This window comes from Rhamphochromis sp. 'chilingali', assembly GCF_963969265.1.
Source record: "Rhamphochromis sp. 'chilingali' genome assembly, chromosome: 20".
Taxonomy (NCBI): domain Eukaryota; kingdom Metazoa; phylum Chordata; class Actinopteri; order Cichliformes; family Cichlidae; genus Rhamphochromis; species Rhamphochromis sp. 'chilingali'.
In genome coordinates this window covers 15,663,740-15,690,751 of record NC_137947.1, presented here as the reverse complement: position 1 = coordinate 15,690,751, position 27,012 = coordinate 15,663,740, and the positions used below count along the sequence as shown (strand labels likewise).

Sequence of the window (27,012 nt, the reverse complement as noted above, 5' to 3'; positions counted from 1 at the left end):
TATGTTTTTCCCTATAAATACAATACATATGTCAGTGTTTCTTTACATAAACGTAAAATCCAGTCTTCACAATGTAACCTACAAATAAAACACATACACAGAAAATTGTGGCCGTAAATCTTCCCTAAAAAAACAGTATAAGTAGACATTATAAATTTGTGTTGCTTTCTAATGTTATCCCAGCATCTTTTGCCATGGCGTAGAAATGACCTTCCTTTTCAAGCAGGTTGCTCGGCGAATCAAATTCCACTACTTTTCCAGCATCAAGCACCATTACCCTGTTGGAAAGAAGCACAGGATTTAATAGTAGCCCACTGAGAAAAAACATTGTCATGAATTCCAAAAATTTCATCCAAAAATGTTAAGGGAAAAGGTATAACTCACCTAGAGCTGTCCATGATACTGTGCAGGCGGTGGGCGATGGTAAGCACTGTGCAGTCTGAGAACTCTTTGCGGATGGTGTTCTGAATCAGGTTGTCTGTCTCCAGGTCAACAGCTGCCGTGGCTTCATCCAGAATTAGGATACGTGACTTTCTCAGGAGTGCTCGAGCCAGACACAGCAGCTGCCTCTGCCCAACACTGGAAAGATTGTATTAAAGTATTGATATCTCAAGAGGGTTTATGCAAAAAGCACACAAGGAACTCATGTGTATATGAAAGTTTATGCATGCATGTTTTTTTGAAAATTGCATTAGGTTTAGACTAATGAAGTGTGGAAAAGGTATACATCTAAAGAATTTTGCAGCTTATGTGCCAACATTCCCTAGGTTTGAGTTTGAAGTCATCATCATTTTCAAATGACCACAGAGGCCATATTGTTAATTTTATTACCCACCTGAGGTTTTCTCCTCCCTCTGCCACTTCATGCTGTAACCCTTCCTGCAGCCCTGATACATAGCTCTTTAGATGAGAGAGCTCCAGCGCTCTCCAAATCTCCTCATCGCTGAACTTGTCAAATGGATCCAGGTTCATCCTCAGTGACCCCGAGAACAAAACGGGATCCTGTGCACATGGGATTAAAAATGTCAGTGTATTTTTTTAATAATATACTTAATTCTTTGACAAGGTTATTGTCTATATTGATGTGTATACCTGTGGTATAATCGTGAGTCTGTTTCTCAGGTCATGCAGGCCTATTTTAGAGATATCTACATCATCAATGCGGATGTAACCTTCAGCAGCTTCAATAATTCTAAACAGGCAGTTGGTAAGACTTGATTTCCCAGCTCCTGTGCGACCGACAATACCGATCTGAATGCAGTGAGAGAAAACACATAAGATCAAAATAACAGCTGGCACATATTTGAAAAAAGTTTTCATAAACTGTTGTCACAACAGGTAAAGAAAAGGCATTAAACAATGCTGACTGTAGATAATTCCACAACATAAGGAGCTATATCTTGTTCTTTTATATGTTGTTGCAATACAGACTGTCTTTTCTAATGTGTACTTTGACTTCACTGTATTCAGGGTGTTCACATTGTGTCCACTTCACATTATCAGTATGTCATTTGACATTTTATCCTAAAGATAGGCTAGTTACATATTTGGATATCACAGTTGTTTATAGTATAGAGTGATGTACAACTAAAGACACAAGCTGACAGTTTACATTATTTTTTACTGTTTGTTTAAAATCAATTATTGTCATTACTGTTTGTTCTGTGGCTTTTTTTTTTTTGAGTAAATAATTAACAGACTGGACTGTAAAACATCAAAAAAACTAAAGTACAGAATGTCAGTGCTTTATAGGACAAAGTTACATTAAAATACAAATTATTTTTTTTCTAAACTCAACTAAAAATAAACTTAAAGTCTACCATCTGTAAGCTACACTTGAGAAACCGCTATTATTTTAGAAGCTAGTGATAGAGGAAAAAAACCAAGCTATAATTTAAGCAACCTCCATGCAAAAAACAAGAATTTTTATAGTATTTGAATCTGTATCTCGTGTGAAAAACATATTAGATATTGTTTTCTATATCTTGATCTATTTGATCTACGAGGTTACTCTGTAAATCATTAACATATTAATAAATCCTGCATGAACTTTATACATGCATGCTCTCTCTCTTTCACTTTGTCTCTCTTTCAGATACACACACACACAAACACGTACCTTCTCAGTGCTGTCGATGTCACAAGTGATTCCATGCAGCACTAAATCCAATTCGGGTCTGTAACGCACTTTGTAGTTCTCAAATTTCACTCTTCCTGCCTCTGGCCACTGCTGTGGGGGCCGAGTGTCAGTTACCCAGTCAGCCTGTAACAACAAACACAAACAGAATAAATGAATCTTAGCTAGTCTTGATAACGTCTGCATTATTATGCAGACGTTATCAAGACTAGCTAAGATAACCACTAGAATATATCTTTTCTTAAATTGAAGCACTCACATATACATACAAAGATATTATAGTAATATCAAAACCTACATAAACATGCATTAAGCAACAAAATTTCAACATTATAGTTGTATTTGAATTGCTACGTATTTAAACACTTATAACCTGTTATTGTAATGTACATAAGAATGTCATAATAAAACAAATGTTGCCAATACAAACAAAGTCAAATTTCTAACATAGTTTATTTAAATATATATGGCATGTTATATAAGTCTGACCTATTAAAAGATTGTCATTATTTGACCTTGAAGAAGAGATCCAGAGTAACTTGATATTTAGAGTCCCCATTATTCATTCCCTATATATCTAAATGTTGTCAGCACAATCAATGGCAGTAGCTGTGGTGTTTATATGGTAGTATTATATGTTGACCATATACACCAAAGATTCTAAGGCTTTTTGTCCATTTTCAACCAATAAATCATTGAGTTGTCCTTGAAGACCCTGGTGGCCGTAAGCCATATTTGAGTGGATTGTTAACATGATCCCACTGTAAACTCAAACAACAAAGTTTAATCAAAATTCAGTCAAAACTTCCCAGCTGTCATGTTTACAGACAGAACGGCAAGCATGTAAATGCTACAAAAACACATAACCTCTTTGGCGAAGGTAACAATGTGTCACTACTCAAGATCAGCAGCTAAAGCCCAGTGTACGTGTACGATATTGTACTAAATTGTATTATTATTATTATTATGTTTTTATCCCCGTTGCATTGTGGTGCTTACAATCAACTAACAACCTGAAGGAATCTTGAAATTCATGCCTTATTAAGATAACAGTAGAGTTTCATCTAATAAAGAGAATTGTCATTAAAAATCTTCTACATACCTCATTCTCAAGCTCAGTATATTCACTCACTCTCTCCACAGCTACAATATTGGTCTCCAGCTCTGAGGTCATCCTAACCAACCAGTTGAGGGTCTGGGTTACCTGCAGAACAGTGTAGAATAGACGTCAGTGTTTAAATTATTGCTGGATTTTAGTATTACCAAATACATAAACAGTGATGAAATAATGATAAAGGTATGAGTGTTTTAATGGCTCACATTAAGGGCATATGATATAGACAAGCCAACCAGGCCACTGTCAATAGAATCTCTGGAAATGACAGCAAACAGAGCAGAAAAAAACACCACCAGGTTTCCAACAAACTCCAGACGTATGGCCAGCCATCTGTTGAGTAAACAAGTGAGTGAAATGTCTAACAGTGAAATGTTAGGGTCAGTTTTATGAGCAATTTACATCACATGCTTCTCTGTGTTTGCAGGTACACCGTTGAATATCTGACCTGTTAGACACAATCCACGGGTAGACGCTTTTGAGGTTTTCATCTATAGTTACTTCATTGTGTTTAAGAAACCTTTCTTGATGCCTGTAGGCTCTTATCACTGACAGGCCGGACACCGTCTCACCAAAGTGAGAGTATATCGGTGAGCGAGACACAGAGTCCAGTCGCCGCAGCTGTCTTGAAGTGGCGACATAAATGCGCTGGGTGTAGAGAGAAAGACAAAACAACATTAGTTTCCTATTCTTAGTTAGTTAGGCAAATCTTCTTCTTCTTTCGGCTTACCTGTACAAAGAAGTAGATCACTGCCAAAGGAATGATGACTATGGCAAAGAAAGGGGTTGCCAGGCAGATGACAAATAGCGTCCCCAGTACACCCAGAAAACAGAGGAGCCAGGAGCGGACGGAATTAGGAATGGCCTCATCTATAGTAAAAATATCCTTTAGGATAATAGTTGGAAAGTTAGTATTTATTAAAACACAAGTCAAGTACATTTTTATCAATAAAGTGCATGTAAAAAAATCAAAAGTAATATTAAAAATGGTGAAATTATAAGAGCAAAAAAAGTGTTAAATAACACAACAAAACACAATACCTGCTGAAATGAGAAACTTGGTGCAAATGTCAATAAAAGGAGGTGTTTTTTGTGTTTTTTTAATGGTTTATCCACCAACTTTTTTGTGTACTTTGAAATTTGAGGCAAAGTTGGTATATAAATATATATCAAAAGCTAATTAAATTTTTTGTTGATAAATAGAATATAGTAAGATCAAACTGGTCAAAGACTACTCAGCACACTGGAAGAGAGAAGGTTCTAGAGCTAGATGAGAGGATGACGTCCTAAAAGCAAAGGTTTTGTAAAAGAGTTTAAAATAAGTTTTCACAGCATGAAAGTGTTTTTACAACTGGAGCTGCATCATGGCGATCATAGCGGGTGGGTAAAACAAGATAAGAACACAAGACCTTTGGTTTTTGTTAGACGGGTTAGATATAAACCCTGTTATATAAACTGAACTATGACTCATAACACTGCTTTCAAGCTACTCAGAATACATTAAAATAATCTAATCCTGATTTTTTTTTTACTCTAGTTTCTACTAACACCTGTACCAATTCCAGACAGACCAGGGTACATTCTTGTATACTTGAGGAGGCATTTGGGAAGGACTGTATGCAAAGGTTTAAGCAGAACTGGGGAACATTCCACTTCTATTAATTTTGAAAAATGGAATTAAAAAATAATTGCATCTTGTACTTGTAAACATAAAAGCCACAGGATGAGAAAATAATGAAATCTAGAAAAGGAATGATTAAAAAGTGAAATACAAATGCTACCTTTGCAAAGCGGTTGACCACTCTTCCAATAGGTGTGGTGTCAAAGAAAACCATGGGAACTCGCAGGATGTTGTTAAGCAGTTTTGAATGCAGGATACGAGATGCATCGACAGAAGCATTTGCTAGGAGCAGTGTGCCGACGAACACTAAGAGACCTGCAGTAAAGGTAGGAGGGTTTCTAAATTATTCTATACTCTTCACAAAGAAAAATCCACTTTGAATGGAACATTAAACATAAGACTCAAGTGTGCTTTTTATGCCATTTGCAACAATTACTTGTACAAATTCTAACTGTCTAAAGTTAACTGGATTGGGCCAAGTTTGAAAAATCAAATATTCCTAATGACAAAGTTTAGCTTGTAAAAAAGGGACAAATAAAATGACGAGGTACAAAATTTCAATGTACACCCGAGTCTGTCTGTCTTATGCAGAGACAGTTACCTTTGTACATCTTAAAACACGATCCACTAGTTACTGCTGAAAATATACCCCTGCATTTAATAATTCAGGGAATAATTACTGTAGTTGTGTTCTCTTTTATTCTGAACAAAAAAAAACAAACACACACACACACTCACAGACACCCACTCTAAACCCTCTTTACACTAATTACCTGTTAGCTAAATACTTAAAGTTCCTAAAATTAGGCCCCATGTTAGCACAAGCATTATTCTGAAATGTTGAATAGGGTTACATCAATTTAGCTTTTTCTTTTATGGTTTTAACATCACTGAATTTGAAATGAGATATTTTATGATTTAAGTACTTGAAGAACTGCAAGCCTTCAAGTTCTACCACAATTTGCAATTTGCAAATTTTATACACATCATTGAATAATATTTTAAGTCCAGAATATCCCAATAACTGTCTACTGGAAAAACCCAAGTATATCTACAAGCATAAGGTAAGCATATGATTGTACAGTATAAGATAAGCATAAGCATAAGATATTATTGAGAAACAGATTAACTATTTAAATTGTTATAAAATGAGTTGCATATCGACTGGACACAATGTTTCTTTATTATTTTAATATCCAGTCAAACAGAAAGAAAATCTTTACGCAGTATAAAAAATACTGTTAAAGTGCAAATAAAGAAAGAACAAGAACATGCTATAGAAATTATGTGTTACGTGCTGTTCCCTTGTGTTTGCTTCCTCTTTCTTCTCTCGTCCTCTGTGCTCTTCTCTCACCTTTTTCACTTATGTACTTACTCCTACTTTCACAGATGCGTCTGCCACTGAGCTTCTATTTAGAGGAAAAGGCTCTTGCTATCCTTCGCCCAGCCCAAGCAGCTTTTTAGCATCTTTCCTATTTTCCTCTAGTTTCTTATACTATGAGTAGTTTAGAGACGGAAATTCCAGGTCTCTCGCCCCATTGTGTTGCTTCCACATCTTTGTTTCTTTCGGCCAGGCCTCCGGACATTTAGTTTATTTTATTTTCTGTTCAAATAACACAGCTGTTAGTGAGAAACTGAATCTCAGGTGTGGCATCCTCTGTGTGTATCACAGTTACTGAGATAAGTTGAAGCCTTTATATGAGTTAGATTATTAAATGAGAAAATGAACAGACATACGGTCTGTATAGCCCACTTAATAACATATCATATATCTTGAGAAGAAGCCATTGGAGATCAAGAAATGAAGCTGGGGGCAGTTGTCATGGCAACTTGATCTGATCATAGCATGGCTGTAGGAAGAAAACGGTCTTTGATAGGGGCAACAAGACCACAGGATTTAAAATTGAATACCCAAATGACTCACAGCTTTAATACTCTATGATTTGATTGCCTTATTACTTACATTACTGAAAGCTTTGCATTGTCCATAGACTGATGATAAGCTAACTGTCATGGGTTTTTAAGAATTAAGAATCAGTATGTGGGAAAATCAAATATAACAAAATTTGAGTGGTTGAGCTTTGTTCATCTCACGGGACTTCTTCCCGTGAGAAGTCACATGTTATATGTTTGACTGATGGGAAGACCTATGTGCAAGAAAGAAAGAGTAGTAATTAATATGGCTGTCTACGCATGTGTTAGGATCCTAGATTTTTGGGCCATGTGCTTTAAGTTTGATGGTTTTGGCTTTGAATTTTATTTCTGTTTTGTGAAGTTTTTATGTTCTTGTCCTAATGTTTTCTCTCTTTTGAGTTTAATCTTATTTCCCTTGAGCTCCCAAGTTTTGTTATTTATATTCTTAGTCCTTAGTTCTGTAACTATCTCAATCTCATCTTCTGTCCTTGTCTGTGTTTTGGTTTGGTCTGTGTATAGTTCACAGGTTTTTGTCAAGGTCATAGTGTATACCTGTTTATGTTCTTAGTTTATAATATTTTGCTGTCAGGCAATATTTCCTGTCTTATTTTAATGGTCCCTTGTCTCTTTTGCGCTATGTTAAGTTTTGCTTACTGTCTTCGGTCACTTAGATTCCTCTCAGCCTTGATTCCTTGCTGTGTACTTATTGTCTGAGTCTCCCTCTGGTCTTTGTCACATCAACTAGCTTTCCCTATGTGCATGCTCTGGTTGTTTGTAACCAGTAAGTGTCTGATTCACGTTTAGCTTGTGCTTTGGTAGTTTTGTATTTTTCTCCCTGAGTTCCCGGTAATAAAACTGTTCAGAGATTAGTCCTGTCTCTGTATCTGCAATTCGGGTCCGCTCTCTGCCAGCCACAGACTGACACATGACAGCATGAGCCCCAAAAACTCTTGATCACTATAAGTCTGCAAAGAAATTTCTCAAAATATTTACTCAAATTTACTCATTTATACCCATCTAGTTCTTAAATATGACCTCCTGATAAAAACTATAGCACATATAAAAATATACAAAACTGGATGTTTAGGTTGTATCTAAACCATGATAATAATGATTTAATAATTTAATAATGATCCCAAATTTTACGGTGGGGAATTTTTCTTTCTCCAAGACATACAGTTCCTTGAACTTAATTAACATGAAAATATTTGCAAATAGAAAAGGATTCAGTGTTCAGTTACCCTGAGCCACTCCAAGAGCTCCGAACACTCCCACCCTTGTGTCCCTCTTCCAGGAAGGGTATGTCATGTTGTAGTACTCCACAGAATCACTGGTCCAGTCACTCAGCCACAAATTCTGACCGATGAAAGCAGCGTTTTGGATGAAGTAAATCACGAAAACCATGGCAGAATATCCCCAGCCCATGGCTCGCAGGTACTGCAGGAACACTGCAAGCTTCACCTGGAAATCAGCGCGAGACGGCACTCAGGAAACAGGCTATCATTTGTTGTAATCTTGTGCTATTTGTAGAAAAACATTGTGTTACCTGTCCTGTTTCCATAGTTTCCTTCTCTATAAGCTTCTGGCCTTTCTTTGGTTCATCAGCATTTGCAGATTTTTTAATGGAAGTATTTCTTCTTAATCTGACACTAAAAAAGGTGAGAAAAATGATCTGGTAAAACATGATTAAATTATTATATATTGTCCATATGTGTTGCACATTCTGCTAAAGGTGCTATTTGAGACAAGCTGTTTCCCTGGTTTAATCTGCAACTTTAACAAGCTCGAACCTGCCATTGCGCTGGCTGCGGCGGATGCTGTTTTCTCGCTTAAGTGTAAGTGATACAGTGTCCTCCAAAGCACCGTCAGGTTGGGCATCGTCTCCACCTGGGATGAGCTCAAAGTCTTCTGCGTCCTGGCCCTCACCTAAATTAACAATATACATGGTGTTTTACATATGTGGCAGTAATTTATGGTATTTGGGTCAATATGTGAACAACATCAACACAAAGTATCCTTAAAAGATGAGAAAAGAAATGTAATTAATTAATTCATATTTGTGATGTATAATTTTAGCATCGGTTTTGGTTGTAAAACTAACAAAACAAGCAATGTGTGCAGATCATATTCCTAATATACTAAGAAAAGGTTGCAATCACCTGTTTCTGAATTTCTCTGATTGCTCTGCTCAGTGGCATATGTGTCGAGAAACTTAGAAAAAGCTCCTCCACTGGCACGAAGGTTTTCATAGGATCCAACTTCAGAAATGACTCCATTCTCCAAAACCACTATTTCATCCACGTATGGCAGGAAGCTTATGCCATGAGTCACCAGGATACGAGTCTGTATGGTCAGAGATATATGAGACTGAAGTTTGAAATCACAAATTACTTAAGCCAAATAAATAAAAATATTCATATGTACTGTATTGTATCGGCTATCAGATAAAGAAGGTGTCACAGAAGTAGTAATAAAGCATATTAATTAAATTTAAAGTAGGCATTAATAAATATGTTGAATGAGATAGTTATTATTATTATTTTACCATAAGAATAAATATACCTAAATTCAGTTGAATCAGTTTAAGTTTAGTTTCACTCGACAATTATTAGAAGAATTAAATATACACCCAACAATATTTTAAAAAATTTAACAAAACATCCAAACTTTTTTATCAAATGGTATTTTAGAAAAATTATAAAATAGTGCATATGTTAAAAAAAATTCACAAATACACTATTTTAAAACTGAAAGAAAACAAATTGCAGTTCATAGATTGAATTCACAACAGTTGGTTTAATCATTTAAAATCATTTAAAAAGTTATCAAACTTTTGTGATATTTTCTATCATAGTCTAAGGAGCTTGGAAAGAAAAACGTCTGGACTTCTTTAAGTTGCTTGAAGACGTTTCACCTCTCATCCGAGAAGCTTCTTCAGTTCTAGGGTCAAATGGTGGAGAGTCCCAGATTTAAGCCCTGTGGGAGTTTCCCTCCAAAGTGGGACAAAGGACCCCTTGATGATCCTCTACCTAAACACATGAGCCAAGGCATAAAAACGGGTTTAGGTCACTATCAGCCAAGGTTTCGGATAAACAGGCTGTAAAACCTCGCCCCACCCTATCATGTGATTTCCTGAGGTCAAATGGCCCAGGATATGAATGGGCATTAAGGCATCTGGGAAGGGTCTCAGAGCTGGATTATAGAAGGCAGAAAGTTGGTGTCATAAACCACCGCCTTGGTTCAAAGATGGCCGTTCACAGTGGACATAGATGGCTTCTTTCACTCCTCTTTCAAACCATCTGTCCTCTCTGTCCAAAATGTGAACATTGGCATCCTAAAAAGAGTGACCTTTGTCCTTTAGATGCAGATGGACTGCTGAGTCTTGTCCCGTGGAGGTGGCGCTTCTATGCTGTGCCATGCGTTTATGAAGTGGCTGTTTGGTTTCTCCAATGTAGAGGTCTGGGCATTCCTCGCTACACTGTACAGCATGTACTACATTGTTAAGTTTTACAGTGTTTTGGAGTTTTGTCTTTGGGATGAACCTGGAGAAGTTTCTTGGATGAGAGGTGAAAGAAGTCCAGACACTTTTCTTTCCAAGCTCCTTAGACTACGATGACCTGGTTGACTGAGAACCTTCACAGACAGAGTTGACTGGTGAGCCTACAAAACAAAATTTTATATAGGAACAAACCAAAGGAACGAACACAGCAACTTTTGGTTAAAAAGTTTTTTCCATTACAAACTACATGCCCGGTTTCCAAATAATAGCTATTTTAAAGTGAAATATTTAATGTTGATCACAATACAAGCAGTCAAGCACAAACCTTGTTTTTAAGTATTCCATTGGGTCCAATAACCTTTTCAAAGAGATGCTTTCCTACGTGAGAGTCCACGGCAGACAAAGGGTCATCTAATAGATAGATATCAGCCTGACTGTAGGTCGCTCTGGCTAAACTCACACGTTGCTTCTGACCCCCTGAGAGGTTGATACCCTGAGAAGAGAAGAAAGGAGGGGAAAAGAAAAGCAGAGGCAAAAATAGGTTAAAAAAACCCCCACACAGAGCTTCTTTTAAATGCAAAGAAGCTTTTCCTTCAGCACAAGAACAACATTTCAATATAGCATTAACCCTGTAATGCCAAGTGCATCATATTTGATACATGAGTTTTTCAGACATCTACATTGTAAATGTGATTTTTTTTTATTTCTGAAAATATCACCAATAAATATTTTACAAACAATAAAAACCATATACATAATCTTTATAAAGATAAAAATATTTGTGTAACCTAAAACTTGAATAATTCAAAGTGCAACTCACCTTCTCTCCAATCTCAGTGAGGTCTCCTCCAGGCAGCAGCTCAAGGTCTGGGGCAAGAGCACAGGCCTGTATAACTTTTTTGAACCTCTCTTCCTCATGTGGAGATCCAAACAAGATATTATCCTTCAAAGTGGCATTTTGAATCCAGGCTTGCTGTGGCACAAAAGCAAGAGAACCCTGGAAAGAAATACAGTGAAACTCATTTGCTGATGTCTAACCAACCTTTTATTTTGCCATAGAAATTTTGGCATTCATGCAGTTTTTCATCCAGAACAAATGTTACACTGGCTAGGAGGAAATAATACCTGAACTAAAGATACTTGTGTAAGAAGGAGACATACAAGGAACTGTTATTACATTTCTCAACCTTTTAAAGATTTAAAAACACCCTAAGAACTGATGGTTTAGAACACAAGTTTCATTGAAATCTTAGGGTCTGTACATTTTAATAATGTATGTTCTGCCTTTTTTTTTTTTTTAATATCTTTGCTCTCTTCAATAAAGTCTTTTGCTCTTTATTGTATTCTGTTTCCAGTTGACTTTACTGACTTCTGTTTATGGCAATTCCATACTTTTACTCATCAAATAAACCCAGAAAATCATTGATCAAGAATAATGTTCTTTACATTTAAAAAACAAATAAAAACTTTAAATAAACAATAATAATCTCCCGATGAAATCAGTTTTGAGGAGAAATAAGAAAAGGCTCTTCATTTGATACACTAAAGAAAATAATTGAAATAAAAGATTTTTTTTTTTTAACGCACACTGTCAGATACAAACGGGAAAAAAAAGCCATTACCCTAATGTTGATAAAACCTTTGGTACTGTGCATCTCTCCAAGGAGGGCTGACATAAGAGACGACTTTCCTGACCCAACAGCTCCCACTACGGCAACCAACCGACCAGGCTCAATGTCCAAATTCACACTGGACACACAAAATAAATATGGTCATTACTGTAAAAACAGTAGGAAAAATACAACTGTGTTTCATAAATGTGTGGAACATAGTGTACCATTTGGATAAAAAAAGCACGCAGTGATTTGCAAATCATTTAAACCCTACGTTTAATTTAAACTAGGACACAGATGATGTTTCATATGTTGAAAACGAAAAATTTGTGTGAACTTTTAAACATATCCTGAGTTTGAATTTAGCCAGACAGGAAAAACTTTTAAAAAGTGCCTGAAGCAACATCTCACAGTTAATTAAGTTAACTAGTAACTTTTTGATGACCAACACAGACATACTCTTTCAGCAGAGGCTTTGCATCTTTTTCCCAAGCAAAGGAACCATCACATACGCTCACAGCAGTATCTAAAAAATGAACACAGACCAAGACAGAGCTTAACAGATGATCCGCACACATAAAAACTGTGACTAAGCTTCAATCTTCAGCTGTAGAACAAGTGCAAATTCTAATGGTGAACATACTGAAACTGGGGTCTTGGCGCACAATGTCACTGTCGATGTCTTCCCCTGCCAGAAACTTCTCCAGGCGCTTCTTAGACACTGCTGTCTGAAAATTCAAAGAACAGGTTAAGTTTGATGTTATCACAGGCTTGATACATGTGTCTCATCTAGTTCTGTTCACTTACTTGCACAATGGAAGCAATGAGCATGGGCAGCATGGCAAGAGGAAATCGGAGGATGTTGAAGAGAGAGATGGAAGTAAAAGCTTTCTCAGCAGTTAACACATTATCCTTGCTCACACTAACAAATACTGCAAACGTGGCCAGAGAAACCTGCAAGTACAGTCAGTTTAAGAAAAAAGGTTGTTTACCATTGGAATCTAGTCTCTACAATGACATCCCTTCACAGAACTCACCAGAGCTGGAGCAGAGGTGAAGATAAAGGTAGACACGGCTGTCAGGTAGGCAAACTTCTTCATGACTTTTAGTTCTTCCCCTCTAATGTCTTCCACCTGCTTCTGGAAGGATGGCTCCCAAGCATACAGCTTCAGAATCTGGTGGGAGACAAAAGAAAAAGACAGTGAGGAGGCAGTGAGGCAGAAGGAAGCACTTATGGTCCAAGTTACTGAATGCAGTTTCATGAAGCATCAAAGCCTTACATGTAAGGAAGGCATCTACATACACCATAGATACACTGAATAAGGGAGCTCACCTTGACCCCGTTTAGAAGTTCATTCATGATTTTCATTCTCTCATCTTTAAACTTCATGTTCTCTACCTGAAAAGAGACACAATGTAGCTCTTTAAACAAGCAATACAGAAAATTAACATTAATAATGCAGACTTTCAGCCTTGATTAAAACATTAAACAAATTAATCATTAAGTGTTTGGAAATTAAAGCCATTGATATTTATTGTAACTCAAAGTAAACACAATTTCAAATATAAGGACTGTTTTAAATAAATGGACAATCATTTCTTTAGTCCACGGACGCCAAAGTCTATAACCCATGGACATCACCAAATGCTTTATTTCCGCCCTTGAGATTGTCTGCCAGGCCACGCCTGAGCCATCTTCAGTTTCTCACTGTTTGTGACTCTTTCTGCCTTCAGTAGGTGAATAGCATGTTCTATAGGGCTGACAGCAGTTGACTAACTCAGCCATTGAAGAATATCCCATTACTTTGTCTTTAGAAATTCTTGATATGCTTTGGATTATTACCCATTTGAACTGAACCAGTGTCAGTCATTCGGTTTCTGAGCATTTAGCACTTAGAATAGCCCTGTATACCTAACAGTTCATCACGCTACTTTCATGACCAGTCACATCATCGATAAACAGTAGCAATCCAGTCCCACTGGCAGCTATGCATGCCTATGCCATTATCTCCATCATGTTTGGCTGATTTCTGTTTCTCTACTTCTTCATTTGATTTGCCGTTTTTTGTAAACCCTCTTAACGGTAGACTCTAAGTGACGTTTTTTTCCTACCCAAGGAAAAACAAATGAAGTTCATATGGAAGTTTATTAAGGAACATTTTTAGTCACACGTCTATCTGCTTCCCAGGTGTTTGGTGGCTAATCAAAGCTTTACATCACTTCTACTTTCTCACACTGTCCAGCTCATTGCTGACATCACTGGTCTAGTCCAATCATCTTTCAACACCTCTATTACTTGGGTTCCATCCAAGCCTCCATCTTCATCTCTACCAACAGCTTCTAGACCCCCGTGGGTCCTGCCCTAATTCCTATTACCACTGGGTTTCCGTTCTTCTGTGATGGACTCTCAGATTCTAATCGCTGAATAGCTTAATGAAATCCTATATATCAATGAATCATGTTGAGTTCCTTCCAATGAGCTCTGCTTATTGGAGTATCATTTTGATACTACTATACTTACTTTGGGCCTCTAAAAAAATGGGGACTGAAAAAAAGATTCTTGTAATGCATGCAATAATTTTGTTAAGCCTCTTGACTTAAACCTGAAAGTCAAACCTACAAAAATGTGTGTCATTGTTCAGACACCTATTGATTGTACACAGAAATGATTTGGCAGCTCTGCTAACCTGGAGTTTTCTGGCCTTGGTTGCCAGAAATCCATTGATTGGAACCATTAACACCATGACTCCCAGTCCTGCCAACACAGAAGGCCCTAACTCCAGCCACAGGAAAACAATGGATATGATGATCTGCAGAGGGCAGGACCACAGCAGGTGGATAAAGTTGGTCACATCATTGAAGCGCTGGGCATCTGCTGACATCAGGTTCACCGTTTCCCCTACTGTTGACTCCTTACGAGTGTCATTGGACACCACTAATGCCTTAGAAAAGGAATTAAAAAAAGCATATCAGCCAAAAAGTGGCAGGTACATGAAGTTTTTGGCAATGTTAGAATGAGTATTTTCTTCATTTCCTGGTATATAAGAATTGCAAGAAAAATGTAATAAAATATAAATATATATATTAAATATATATTCTAATTGCATCATAATTCGTCACAATTAAGGTGAGGGTTGTTGCCAAAAATGATTTTTGAACTCGTAGAGTTAATCAATCAGATCATTAGTGAAAGTATTACTGGCAGAGCAGACAGATTTATCCTGTAAGTGATAAGTATGTACTCGTGCTGATGAAAGCGATTTTTAACTAAAGCATCTGACAATTAACTTAAGCAGAAAGCAATGACTGGTAATTTATGACTTCTGATATGTTAAAGTAATTTATATTACGTAGTCTTTGATTTTTTTTACACCAAAGTCAAACAAAAGTCATTCTATCAATCCCGTTTGTTTTACCTTTTTGTACACAGCAGCCATAAGTGCAGTGCGAACCCTCATGCCCAACACAAAGCAGCGCTGGAAATACTGTTGCAGGGTCAGAGACTGCAGCAGAGCCACCACCATCAGCAACACTGCATACAAATAGCCCTCCCAGGCATATCTGGATTTGTCCTGAGTGAAGGAGATCATCAATCTAGGGGAAAAAAAGAAAACGTATGGATATAGCATCTCAACACTTTCTACTATGTGTCCTTCACTTTTTTCCTGCTTCCTTTTTAACACTTATTTAGCAATTTTCTCTTTCCATTCAGGCACTCCTGTTATCAGTTGTTTAAACTGATCATTAAATAGTGAATAGTTAACCCAAAGGCTTTGACAATGTTGATTTTAAAAACCTTCAAGGACAGCTAAATGGATTTTTAAAAATGTTTACATGGGCAACAGAAGCAACACTGTTCTTATGTGTTTCTGTACTTTTGATTCTGTAATATTTTGCAATACTTTACTCACTTAAGGAGCTGAGGACTGACAAAGGTTAGCACATCTTGCACAAGTTTGAAGAAGGCAGATTCGATCAGAATCCATTTAAAGGTCTTGTAAAGGGTGGCAATGAGCCATGAATTGGGATAGTTCTCTTCCTCCTTGTTTTTGTCCTTTTTCTTTTTCTTCTTTTCATCTTCCTTCTTCCCCCTTTCCTCCTAAAGGAACAGATTGTTTAAGCACAGTTGATGAGATTTATTCAGAAAAAAAACATAGTGATGTTGATTAGTGGTGTTAATGAAATGTGTTTGGACTGTAGCTCAATATTGTGTACATGTGAGTGGAAGTGATTTTGATTAAATGCTCTCACCATCATTAGTACATCCTGACTGACTCCTTTCCCCAGACTACTGGAAAGCCCATTTTGCTGTGGGTCTTCCTGGGCACTGTCTCTGGTTTTAGCTGATTTGTTTTTCATCTTGTTCTGGAAGCGGACCCTAGCTGCATCCAACTCAGGCTTCATGAAATGCTGGAAACGCTCATTGATGAAAGCAGTGCTATCACTCTCATTCAGATCCCACATGTCCTCCTGAACCAGAGGTTGTTTGTAGCCTTTTAAGACCATACTGTAAAAACAATGAGAACTTTGAAGACATGGAGCACATATGTAGGTGCTTGTTAAGATTCCGACTATAGTGACCTTAATGTTACCTGTTTAACCAGTTGAATGTGATTCTGCTCAAAAATGCTGCACCTGCTTCAGGATTCTGTGGATAAAAAAAAAGCGCAATATCATATCATATCATATTTAACCCCCTAGGGCCTGGCTTCCACATATGTGGACATCACATTTTGGGTTGTCTAGACCAAAATACTAAATTTTGCTCTCAGAAACCAAGTAAAAAAAAATCTGGTAATTCTTTGTTTTTACATTCATCAGGTCCCAATCAGCCCAAATAGCAAAGAACGACTGAAAATGTGTGCCATGAAAGAGTTCAGGTCTTAGGACGTTAATATATGCTTATGAACTTAATCCTCTGAAAACAAACAAACAAAAATGAATAACAAATAAAGGGTACCTTTTTTATAAAGTCTTTAGCTTCTGGGGGAATATCAGCCACAGTAGAAAGAACTAATGAAATCAGTTCAAGCCCAAAAGAAATGTAGAAAAGGCTGAAACGTGGGACATCACGGACCTCGCCCTAATTGCCAAAAATGAGAGAAAGAAAAACTTTAAAGGGTCCCGAAGATGAAAATGGTGTGTTATGCAACACATGGAGAGCTAAAAGTCAATCATATCAAGTTATTGCACCATGTCTGAGTAAATCTACTATTTGTCTTCTACTTTAATCCAACTTGATTACATGTCTTCACTCATACCAGTCTGAGAGCCTCTCGTAGGAGGGTCTGGAAAGGAAAGATGTCACACAATACAAGGAGCAACCAGAAGAGGAAAATAGAGGCAGAGTCTATTGCTCCTTCCCGTCTTAATCCTTCATGGCAAAGCAGGACAAGGATCTAACAAAGAAGACACATCAGAACATAAAAACAAATCCTTTCAAATTTAAATAAATAAATATAAAGGTTGCTCTATTTACCCATGTGACTGCAAATAAAACTGGATTTGCGTAGTATGCAGCAGCATTTTCTGAAGATTGGTCACTGTTTGGACCAAAATCTTCTCCTAGTGTGACTCCCAGGTGTGCTATGGCCGTTAGGAACAACAGAGACGCCACAAGCTGAAGGAAGAAAACACAGACCAGACATGAGAATAAATCATGTTATTTTATTTAAAATGCCTTTTCATAGATTTTAACCAGTACTGTGTTTTTATGTTTTCATGGTGTGGGATTATAATATTATTTTATGCCATGTTAGACCCCTAATTAAAGATTGTGAATTATTATGTAGTTTTAGTTTGCATTATTCTCCTGAATTACAAGAAGGTGATAACTATTGAATTTGTTAAACTGATTTGCATTACATTAGACTGCTGATTTATTGTGAATGAATGATATTGTTATATGATGCATTATACTGCTGAGTTATAAGAAATACTGTTCGCAGAAAGTCATCGCCTTATTTGTCTGATTAGAAGAGAACAGAACATACTGGAGAGGTTTTCTGCCCCATCTCAGCAGGAGCAGATAAACAGGGAGCCAAGGTCGTAGCTTAGGCGCCGTGTGAGAGAAAGAATGTGAATGTTTAGGCTTTTATGATTAGGTGGGGGCCACTAGAGGCTATAAGAGTTTGATCAATGCTCCACCATTTTGAGATCTGATGCTGTCTGCGTACGGTGTCCATCTTCCACGTGTGTGATCATTAAAATCATCGTTTGACTCAACCCGGCCGGACCAGTGTGGTTATTTTGGTTTTTCCTCTTGTATCCATCTCCAATATTTGAATCCGTAACAGTTTGGGGGCTCGTCCTGTGGTATTGGGGTGGAAGTTGGAGGTTTGGACAGTCCGAGGTTGTCGAACGGACAGGCACGAGCCAGTGGTCTGACGTGAGTGGGCATAAGCCGGCTTATACGAAGGTAAGGCACTACCTGTTGAATCGATTTCCAAAGTGTGCCAAATTGGACATGATAAAATTAAAGTCTACTCACTGAAATTACTGGTAGATGTCTGTTTTGATTTTGATGAAAAATCTCATGAGTTAAAGCAGTTAGAGGCTGCTAAGCAGTTAAAGCAGTTAGAGGCTGCTAAGAAATTGAGTTAGAGGCTCAAGTAGTTTGATAGGGAATTGGTCATTTTGTAAGTTAGAGGCTCCATTGGTTATGGTTGGACCTGAGTTGGTCATTTTGTGAGTTTGAGGCTCCATTGACCACTAGGTTGCACCTGCCTCAGTCATACCCTTGTTTTGGGGGGTTGACTTTTGTTTTAAAGTGTTATAAATTATTATAGGACGGCAGTTAGAGGCTGCTAAGAAGCGCAGTGCTCAGAGGTAACGCTTGCCAAGGCCGGGGACGCCTAGGCCTTGTCCTCTTTGAGGGATAGTCAGTTGGTAACTGTGGAGCTTGGGGCACTCCAGAATAACTAGTGGTTGCTCAAGCACAGGTACATGTTAAAATTCATAAGCTCATGTTTAAAAACCCAAAAAGGTTTGATCAAGCACGAATTTCAGCACTAGAGGTGGTGTAGTAATTTCATTTTACTTAGATAAAAGGCATGCTTATTTCAGGGTCATGCCGAATTGAAATTTCACCTATAGGGGATCTTCTTTACATGAATTGCATTTGTCACAGTGAGTATGAATAAATGACTGAATACAGTGAATTTTCTTGAGGGTGTGTTTCTAGGGATAATTATTACTGGTTTTATACATTCAAATTAATGGAGGATTGTGGCGGAGAGTGTGGAGAGAGGACGTGAAGACAGCTTTGCAGCTGCTGGAGTGAGTAGCTGTGTGTGTGAGACAGGAACTCTGCATGCCCATAAAAGGCAACTGCCTGACTGTGTGAAATGTGCACCAAGAGAGAGAGAGAGTAAAATCTAGGCAGATGAAGCGAATGGATGTTTTCAGAAAAGAAATACTAAGCGAATTTTTTAGTGTTTTAATACAGGTGGATTTCTCTCAACCTGGAAACCTGAGTACAGCGGCAAAAGCATAAACAGAATTGGGACGACAGACAGGCCAAGCTTTGGCTCAAAAGTTTACAGCTTGACCTCTCACTTTGTCCCCACCCGGAAAAGAAGCTTAAAGGACATCTTCTCCTCCAGTTATTGGTTACCATCACTGGAAATTTTCAGGCAAGTTTTTGACTGAATTGTTATTGGCACCATGTGTCCCTGAATCTCACAAGCAAGCTCTAACTCCTGGCTGAAGACATGGAATGCTGTTATTTAAGGTGGGAAATCAAATTTTGGGAAACAAAATAAAAACACACACACACAACCAAAGAAACATATAAGAAAGGCACGTGTTAGAGAAATGCCTCGTTTGAGAAAAAAGTTAAAATAACCCACCTACAAACGCACACACATGCAATGAAGAAACAGCTTACATTCATGAACACATGAAGATTTTCCAGCAAGGTTAAAGCAGCGATACTTAACATACACCTGTTGTTAAATGATAAAGTTTACCCACTACTAACAAATAAACTCTCTGGGTTGCAGGACAACAACTTAACTTTAAAAAAAAAAGGGACACTGGTCTGACCAACCAGTGATGACACGACAGATTTAGTGGTAAAAAGATTCAAATTGTGACATGTTTTCTGCTGATTGATTAATACAAGTGATTACTGAATGAAAGAAAATTCCTTTTTGGGTTTTTAAACATGAGCTTATGAATTTTAACATGTACCAGTGTTGTCCTGTCAACTTGGTGGGTTATGAGTTGATTATATAGTGAGAAAAACCAAAAAAAAGGGGGAGAGAAGGCTGACACAGGGCCTGGCCCCGTTGTTTCTCCCCTCTCTGAATAACACAGCCAACACAACATCATTTTCCTGTTCGTCTGTTTTTGTTTTGTTTTTGTTTTTTCTCTTTATGCTTTATTACAGGCTGCTTTGTCGGCCCGGAAAGCCGAGGCTGACCTGGACTCCTGCTCTCCTCTACCATCTTTGATGTGACCCTGACCAAATGCTACAGCAGCTGGACCCACAACAACAACCTGAAAATGTCAACACTGCTGCAGGAAAACGATCTCATGCAGCGGAGACAGAGAGCGTTAAACCCAAGGCCTGTTTCACTACACGGGGGAGATTTCCAGACAGCTTCAGCTGACAGAGCTGTGACGAGACGCCCATTAAGCCCAGATGAAAAGTGAGGGCGAGCAAAAGAATTCTGACCTTAACAACTCTGCATTAAAACTGTGCAGGACAGTGACGGACCAACACGGATGATCGGGCGGCAAAAAGGGCGTGCCAGAGACAGGAGAAGTAACTGAGGTCAGGAGGCACCTCAGAATGGACAAAAGCACAAGAAGAAAATAAGCTGCAGGCACAGGTGTCGGGGCTCAGCCAGGAGCTGACCTCTGAGAAGAGCCGAACAGCAGAGCTGCAGAAGGCCGTGGAAGCAAAGCAAGAGAAACATCAATGGACTTCAATCTGACTTGTACGGAAAAGACTCTGAGGTTTCTGCCCTCAGTAAGAGCTTAAGGCATCAGAGCAGAAACTGAGCATGGCTCAGGAGGAGCTGGCTGATAATCGAACCCATCAGTCAGGCTTGGAGTCCCAGACACAGGACTTGAAATCAGGCCGGAGCTACTGAGAAAAAAACGGTACTGACTTTAGGATTAGTAAATGTCCACAAACAATTCACCCAGCCTGTAAAAGAAGGGTGGATGTTTTGTCTTGCTTTGTTTTGTTTTTACAGGAACAGAAGGATGACAGGGACTGAAGGGGGAGGCTGTAGCTTCACATGAGTGTGAACTGCAGACTGAACCCTTTGGTTGCTAATTTTGAGTTACTGATGTTTGCATTAAGAATATTGTGTTTTAGTAGCTGTGTTTCGATTAATATATCACATTATATTGTTGGGAAGGTTAAATGCTAAAGTGAAGAAAAGCTTTGATTTCACTCATGACTGAACATGTTATTATTAACCATAGCGGGCCTCTGTAAAAAGTCAATTAACTGTTATAGAGGGGGGGGAAAAAAAGCCAAAAAACTCTATTAATATCTATGGATAACAGGGAAATGGTAGGCTTGTCACATTCAAAATGGAGATATGTAATAATAAACACTGGTCCCCGTTTTTTAGGTGCTTTCTTGAAATAGTCAGCAATTTAAAAGTAGGATAGAACCGACAGGGGCATGTGCTGAGAGGTGGTGCTGCACAAGAACAAAACCAAAATAAAGAAAAATTATTGTGTTTAGCTTTGATAAATTCAAATTAAAATGTACCATTACACTCAGAGGATCAATATGAAATCAAATATATGCTAATTTTGTATGAAGTAGGCTACATGACTGATAACTGTTCTGTCCTGAGCTTTTGTTTTTACAGCACCCACTTGACCACACCAACAGTTTCTCGCCACCAAAAGGGGGTACTTGCAAAGAATAGGGAGGAATATCATCAACACTGGGAAAAGTAAGCCCCGAAGGGGGTGATGACACCATAAATTTCATTTATGGTCAAATTCTCAAAATTTGACCCCAAACATGAAAAATTCTTCAAACATTTAGAGACAGAGTGGAGTTCTAGATAAACATAATGTCGCAAACCAAATAAGGATGGAGCATTGGAATCGATAAGATGGTGAAATAACACGCAGTAAAATGTTGATCGTGTTGATTATGTTTATTCCAGTGTGCAGAGCAAGGTTATTATCATTAACGAAAACTAACGAAATAACGAAAACTAGAAGTGAAAAAACATTTTCGTTAACGAAAATAAAATAAAATTAAAAAAAGGAAAACTAACTAAAACTGTAATGAGTGTTCACAAAACTAACTAAAATTAACTGAATTTATAGCAAAAATGTGTTTAGTTTCATTGATGTGTGCGTGTCCTACAATAGTCAAGGGTGAAAATGAAGTTTAGTTTCCAGATTTTTTCTTGCTGTCTCATTATGCCAGCAGGTGGCCAGTACGTTAGTCGAGTCGTCTGTGTTGCTGCTCCGTCCACGCACAGAATCATGTCAGGAAAAGTCGGGAGAAAGCGCCAGAGTCCAATTTGGGATTACTTTGAATATGACTGTGTTTTGGATAAAGCAAGTGTCTTGTAGTGGAAAGACACAAATTATGAGGGACATTTCTAAAGGGAAAAAATCCCACAAACCTTAAAGTGCACTTGAAAAGCTCACACAAGAAGGCTAACCTAGCTTACCTAAAAATATAACTGAAACTAATCAAAACTAAACTGAAACTAAGGATTTTCAAAAAAATAGAAACTAAACTAAACTAGCAAACAATTGGTAAAAACTAATTACAACTGACAGAAAATTGAAAATCTGAAGTCGAAACTAAATAAAAATAAAAACTAATGAAAATTGCAAAACTATTAAAACCTTGGTCCAGACTAAGATGGCGTTGGACATCTTCAGGGCGGAAAAGGGTTGGTGTGACCAAGGTGTGGTTTGGCTTGTTGTATGTATATTTCAAGATGATATGGCTCTGGGTGGACCAGTTACCAAGGCATGGAAGGAGGACGGACTCATTAAATAAGGAGAAGGAATTTTCTGGGATTGGAGATCCTCTGGGTGAGTGATTGACTAAAATAAAATAAAATAAAAGCTATTTTTCATTATTGATTGGTAATAGATTGATAATTGGCCACATTTACAGCTGTATTGACTTGTTGTGGACGTAGTCGACTTCATGTTTAAGCACTCTAATTAACAGATTGGAAATAGTGACATTAAAGGACAAGTATGCAGCGCCACTCTGTCAGTTACCAGTGACGGTGGGGCTCAGTGATGAATCAGGTGAGCTGGATTCATGGCTGAATCAAAACAAAGCTTCCCCTGCTGTGGTCAGTAAGGGAAAAACAGGGGGAAATATAATTTAAAAGAGGCATTTATAAACGTTTATGTGTGAAGTTTATAAACGGGACAAAAGGGGGTGTTTTACTGTTATTTCAGCATCAGCATTATCGTTACATCAGAATCATATAACAAGCATTGCATTAAACATGGCTTGAAGCTTTATTCTAAAGAGCTCAACAGGGGGACTGTGGGATTATAATATTATTTTATGCCATGTTAGACCCCTAATTAAAGATTGTGAATTATTATGTAGTTTTAGTTTGCATTATTCTCCTGAATTACAAGAAGGTGATAACTATTGAATTTGTTAAACTGATTTGCATTACATTAGACTGCTGATTTATTGTGAATGAATGATATTGTTTTATGATGCATTATACTGCTGAGTTATAAGAAATACTGTTCGCAGAAAGTCATCGCCTTATTTGTCTGATTAGAAGAGAACAGAACATACTGGAGAGGTTTTCTGCCCCATCTCAGCAGGAGCAGATAAACAGGGAGCCAAGGTCGTAGCTTAGGCGCCGTGTGAGAGAAAGAATGTGAATGTTTAGGCTTTTATGATTAGGTGGGGGCCACTAGAGGCTATAAGAGTTTGATCAATGCTCCACCATTTTGAGATCTGATGCTGTCTGCGTACGGTGTCCATCTCCCACGCATGTGATCATTAAAATCATCGTTTGACTCAACCCGGCCGGACCAGTGTTGTTATTTTGGTTTTTCCTCTTGTATCCATCCCCAATATTTGAATCCGTAACAATGGGAAAACAAACTGAGTTCTTCCCTTCAAGGTTTTGGAGAACTGATAACAGATGCCTGCCTTTCTGATGAAATTACAGAGTGCAGGAATGACACATCTCTTTGTTCTTCTGGTGTGGATCTCTTGGCCTTTCCACGAAAGAACAGCACATACACAGTACATGCATTTATAATAAACTCACAAACCTTATAGGAGAATTTTCCTTGCATGTGTTTGTACAAAATGATGTACAAACTTTAACTGCTGAACCTTATCTTACATTCACATTCTGAAAAAAAGTGTTTAAAATGTCGACAGAAAAGACAATTTTTCCATGTTAAGGTCCAGATTGCAGATGCGTGGTGTAAACATTTGAAACCAAAAAACAGGCAGCTGAGTTATAAAATTAAGCATTTGTGTTTTTGATGGGATGCCTTTATCAGAGAGTATTTCTTACCTGTTTGCAGATGTAAAGCTTGGACAGGTGCTTTGTGTTTACTTTTGGCCTTCTAAAGAGAGGCACCAGGTGCCACGGGGCAAAGAGCCACAGGAAGCCCAGAGGTATCCAGACAAGAACTGTCTGTTCCACACATACTGGGATGTCTGGGTCTGGTCGCTCCAGATATGAAGCATTCTGAAGGGCACATACACACACACAAACACACATGCATCACAAAATCCTGCTGGCAAATCTCATCAATCTCCCACCAATATTAAATCACAGGCACAGACTCCGTTTATCACAGATTAAAACGTTTAATGTGTAAAGTTATTTTTGAAAAAGTCTAGAAATGGTTCGAAGTTTAACTATCGTCAGACCAAACAGTTCAAACTAGAAGTATAACATGGTAGCTTATGTGAAAAAAGCAGCAATCCTTACCATTTTGTGTTTTCTTTTTGAAGGTGGCTAACAGCGATACATAACTCTTTTAATGGCTAATGTATTACTGTATTGAAGCAAACATCATGTGACTGAAGCGACACATATCTGAATGTACTTTAACAAGTGTTTTTATTTAAAAATCTATAATAACACAGAATTAAAGCTGTGGCCGAGTCACAGGTTACGTCATGTCCTAGTGATTACTGGCCTGTCACATATTTACTATGTGTAAAGGGGAGGAAATGCTGATGCTGCTTATGATAAAATTCTGTATAAAACTTAATCATCTATTTTTCTGTATTCTTGGAAAATCCACTTCATGCTTCCTATGAAAAATAGGAAGCACAACCTTCTATAATGATAACAATGAACAGCTGTTGGTCTTCCATGGTCTCTTGTGTTCTGGGGGCCTCTGGATGTCTGGAGTTTTGATCTCCTCCATACCCGCTTCACACCCTGGAGGACGGGGCTGTGGCCCCCCCACACTCCCTAGCAGATCATTACATGGAGAAACCTTTGGAATGCAAGCATGCTGATCCACACAGGTATGCACACATGGGTATTCACAGACGCGGACTAAAGCTTTCTTGGCTGCTGCCTCAAAGCACACTGTGCGCTGTCTATCTTGCGTGCTGCACAATATCGTTTATTATTTAGTAAATATTGATATCTATGACTAGCTAGTTTATTGTGATGGTGCTTTGTTTTCTCTATTATTATGTTACTCTTTGTCGTTTGCTGTCTCCTCTGTTTGTTTTTTTTGTTTGTTTTTTTTTTTTCTCCATACAGGTGACCCAGGAGTTCTTTTTTTTTTTTCTCTCTCTTCCCCCCCCCTTCTCACCGTCTCTTCTCCCCTTTGGTTTTCTTTCTTTCTCTCCCCCTCTTTCTCTCATTCATTCCCCCTGTCCTATTTATTAAAAAAAAAAAAAAAAAAAAAAAATGACAAAGGATGAACTGAAGCTCTGCCATCACGTAATGTCGCATACTGCTGTTTCTGATGTCATTTAAAGAAAAAAAAAAAAAAAAAAAAAAAAAAAACAATGAACAGCTGTTCATTATTGTGTAATCTTTCTGACAAAGTCTTCAATGTATGCTGCCTTTTAATCTGTCTCAAATAGGTTAGATTTTCTCTCTTGTCATACAGTAGCATAGAAAGAAGCACAGAAAGGACTTCAAACATCTGGCTACACTATGACATCAGCGGGTTTCTGGCATGATGTTTTAAGATATTGTGTCTATCTTTTGCAATTCTCAACTTATTTTCCAGACAATTTACTTTGTAGGTTACTAAACATATGTGTTTGCATCAGCTTATTGAGTGATTTTCAATCTCAAGAGGCTAAAAACACTGGAGGCCACAGTGAATCAATTTACCTAAATTCTTCAAGTTTTCCTCAATTCTTAAAAGTTACTTTTTTACTTCTTAGTTATTTCTGTTTGTTAAACTCACCCAAAAAATGGACCCACAGTACTCCTCCAGAGCTGCCGCACACATGCTTTACAGTGATGGCTTCAGTCGACCTCAGCTGACCGGACAACCCGACGCCTCTCACCCTCTGCTCCGCTACTGCCGCGTTTGACTCAAATACTGCTGCTTTCTCCTCTGTCCGCCCACACTCCACTGACAATTACAGGATGTGGCTGTGAAGGACTTTGATCCATGAAGCTTTTAAGCTGAAAGAAAAAGTTGCTTATTCCCTCTGCAGAGAAAAGACACTTATACTGGATTGGTGTAAAGAATAGAAGAACTGATAGTCATGTCCCGAATGCTGATTTCTTTCTTTTTCGGCAGATGTTCTTTAGTTGGATAACAGTGTCTTCAAAAAGTCTACTACAGCTCTCCTAATGAGCCACTGAGAACATCCAACAGATTTAGCAAAGTCATTGAGCATCGAGCTTTGCACCAGCACAAAGACACTCCTCCACACTCACGTGTTTAAAGTTCAACATGTCGTGCAGATGGGTTTCTCACAAAAGAGAAGGCCTTGCATAAGTCTTACCATGCAGTTTTTGCAGTGTTGGGGGACAGCCCACCAAAGGGCATGTGTTTCAGGAAAGGGAGGGAGTGGTCTCATTAGACCCCTTTTCCTGTTATGTTTCCACTTCTCCTCAGCACGTCTTCACTGTCTTCTGAACCGAGACTCATTTGTGGAACAAAAGTCAGATTCAATCG

General features: G+C 38.0%; 1 protein-coding gene across 2 annotated transcripts; it reads right to left on the bottom strand.

Moving 5' to 3' along the window:
• On the bottom strand, positions 1 to 26,816 carry abcc2 (ATP binding cassette subfamily C member 2). 2 transcript variants are annotated; one of them, XM_080868707.1, is made up of 33 exons: positions 26,772 to 26,805; positions 26,290 to 26,513; positions 24,414 to 24,590; positions 17,378 to 17,518; positions 17,160 to 17,297; positions 16,859 to 16,981; positions 16,491 to 16,546; positions 16,150 to 16,405; positions 15,810 to 15,997; positions 15,315 to 15,492; positions 14,586 to 14,840; positions 13,232 to 13,297; positions 12,936 to 13,073; positions 12,706 to 12,852; positions 12,542 to 12,626; positions 12,358 to 12,424; positions 11,908 to 12,034; positions 11,106 to 11,282; positions 10,611 to 10,778; positions 8,946 to 9,129; positions 8,577 to 8,712; positions 8,333 to 8,435; positions 8,028 to 8,247; positions 5,033 to 5,187; positions 3,982 to 4,137; positions 3,700 to 3,899; positions 3,458 to 3,584; positions 3,240 to 3,341; positions 2,120 to 2,263; positions 1,093 to 1,251; positions 836 to 1,002; positions 385 to 579; positions 1 to 278 (listed from the first exon to the last, which is right to left on the bottom strand). In XM_080868707.1, exons 2-33 carry the CDS (start codon positions 26,332 to 26,334, stop codon positions 149 to 151), a joined length of 4,710 nt encoding a protein of 1,569 aa, XP_080724833.1. In that variant the 5' UTR covers positions 26,335 to 26,513; positions 26,772 to 26,805; the 3' UTR covers positions 1 to 148. The 2 variants fall into 2 exon arrangements, with proteins under 2 accessions (XP_080724833.1, XP_080724832.1); XM_080868706.1 differs by having other exon boundaries at positions 26,290 to 26,816.
• Between the last annotated feature and the right edge of the window lie 196 nt (positions 26,817 to 27,012).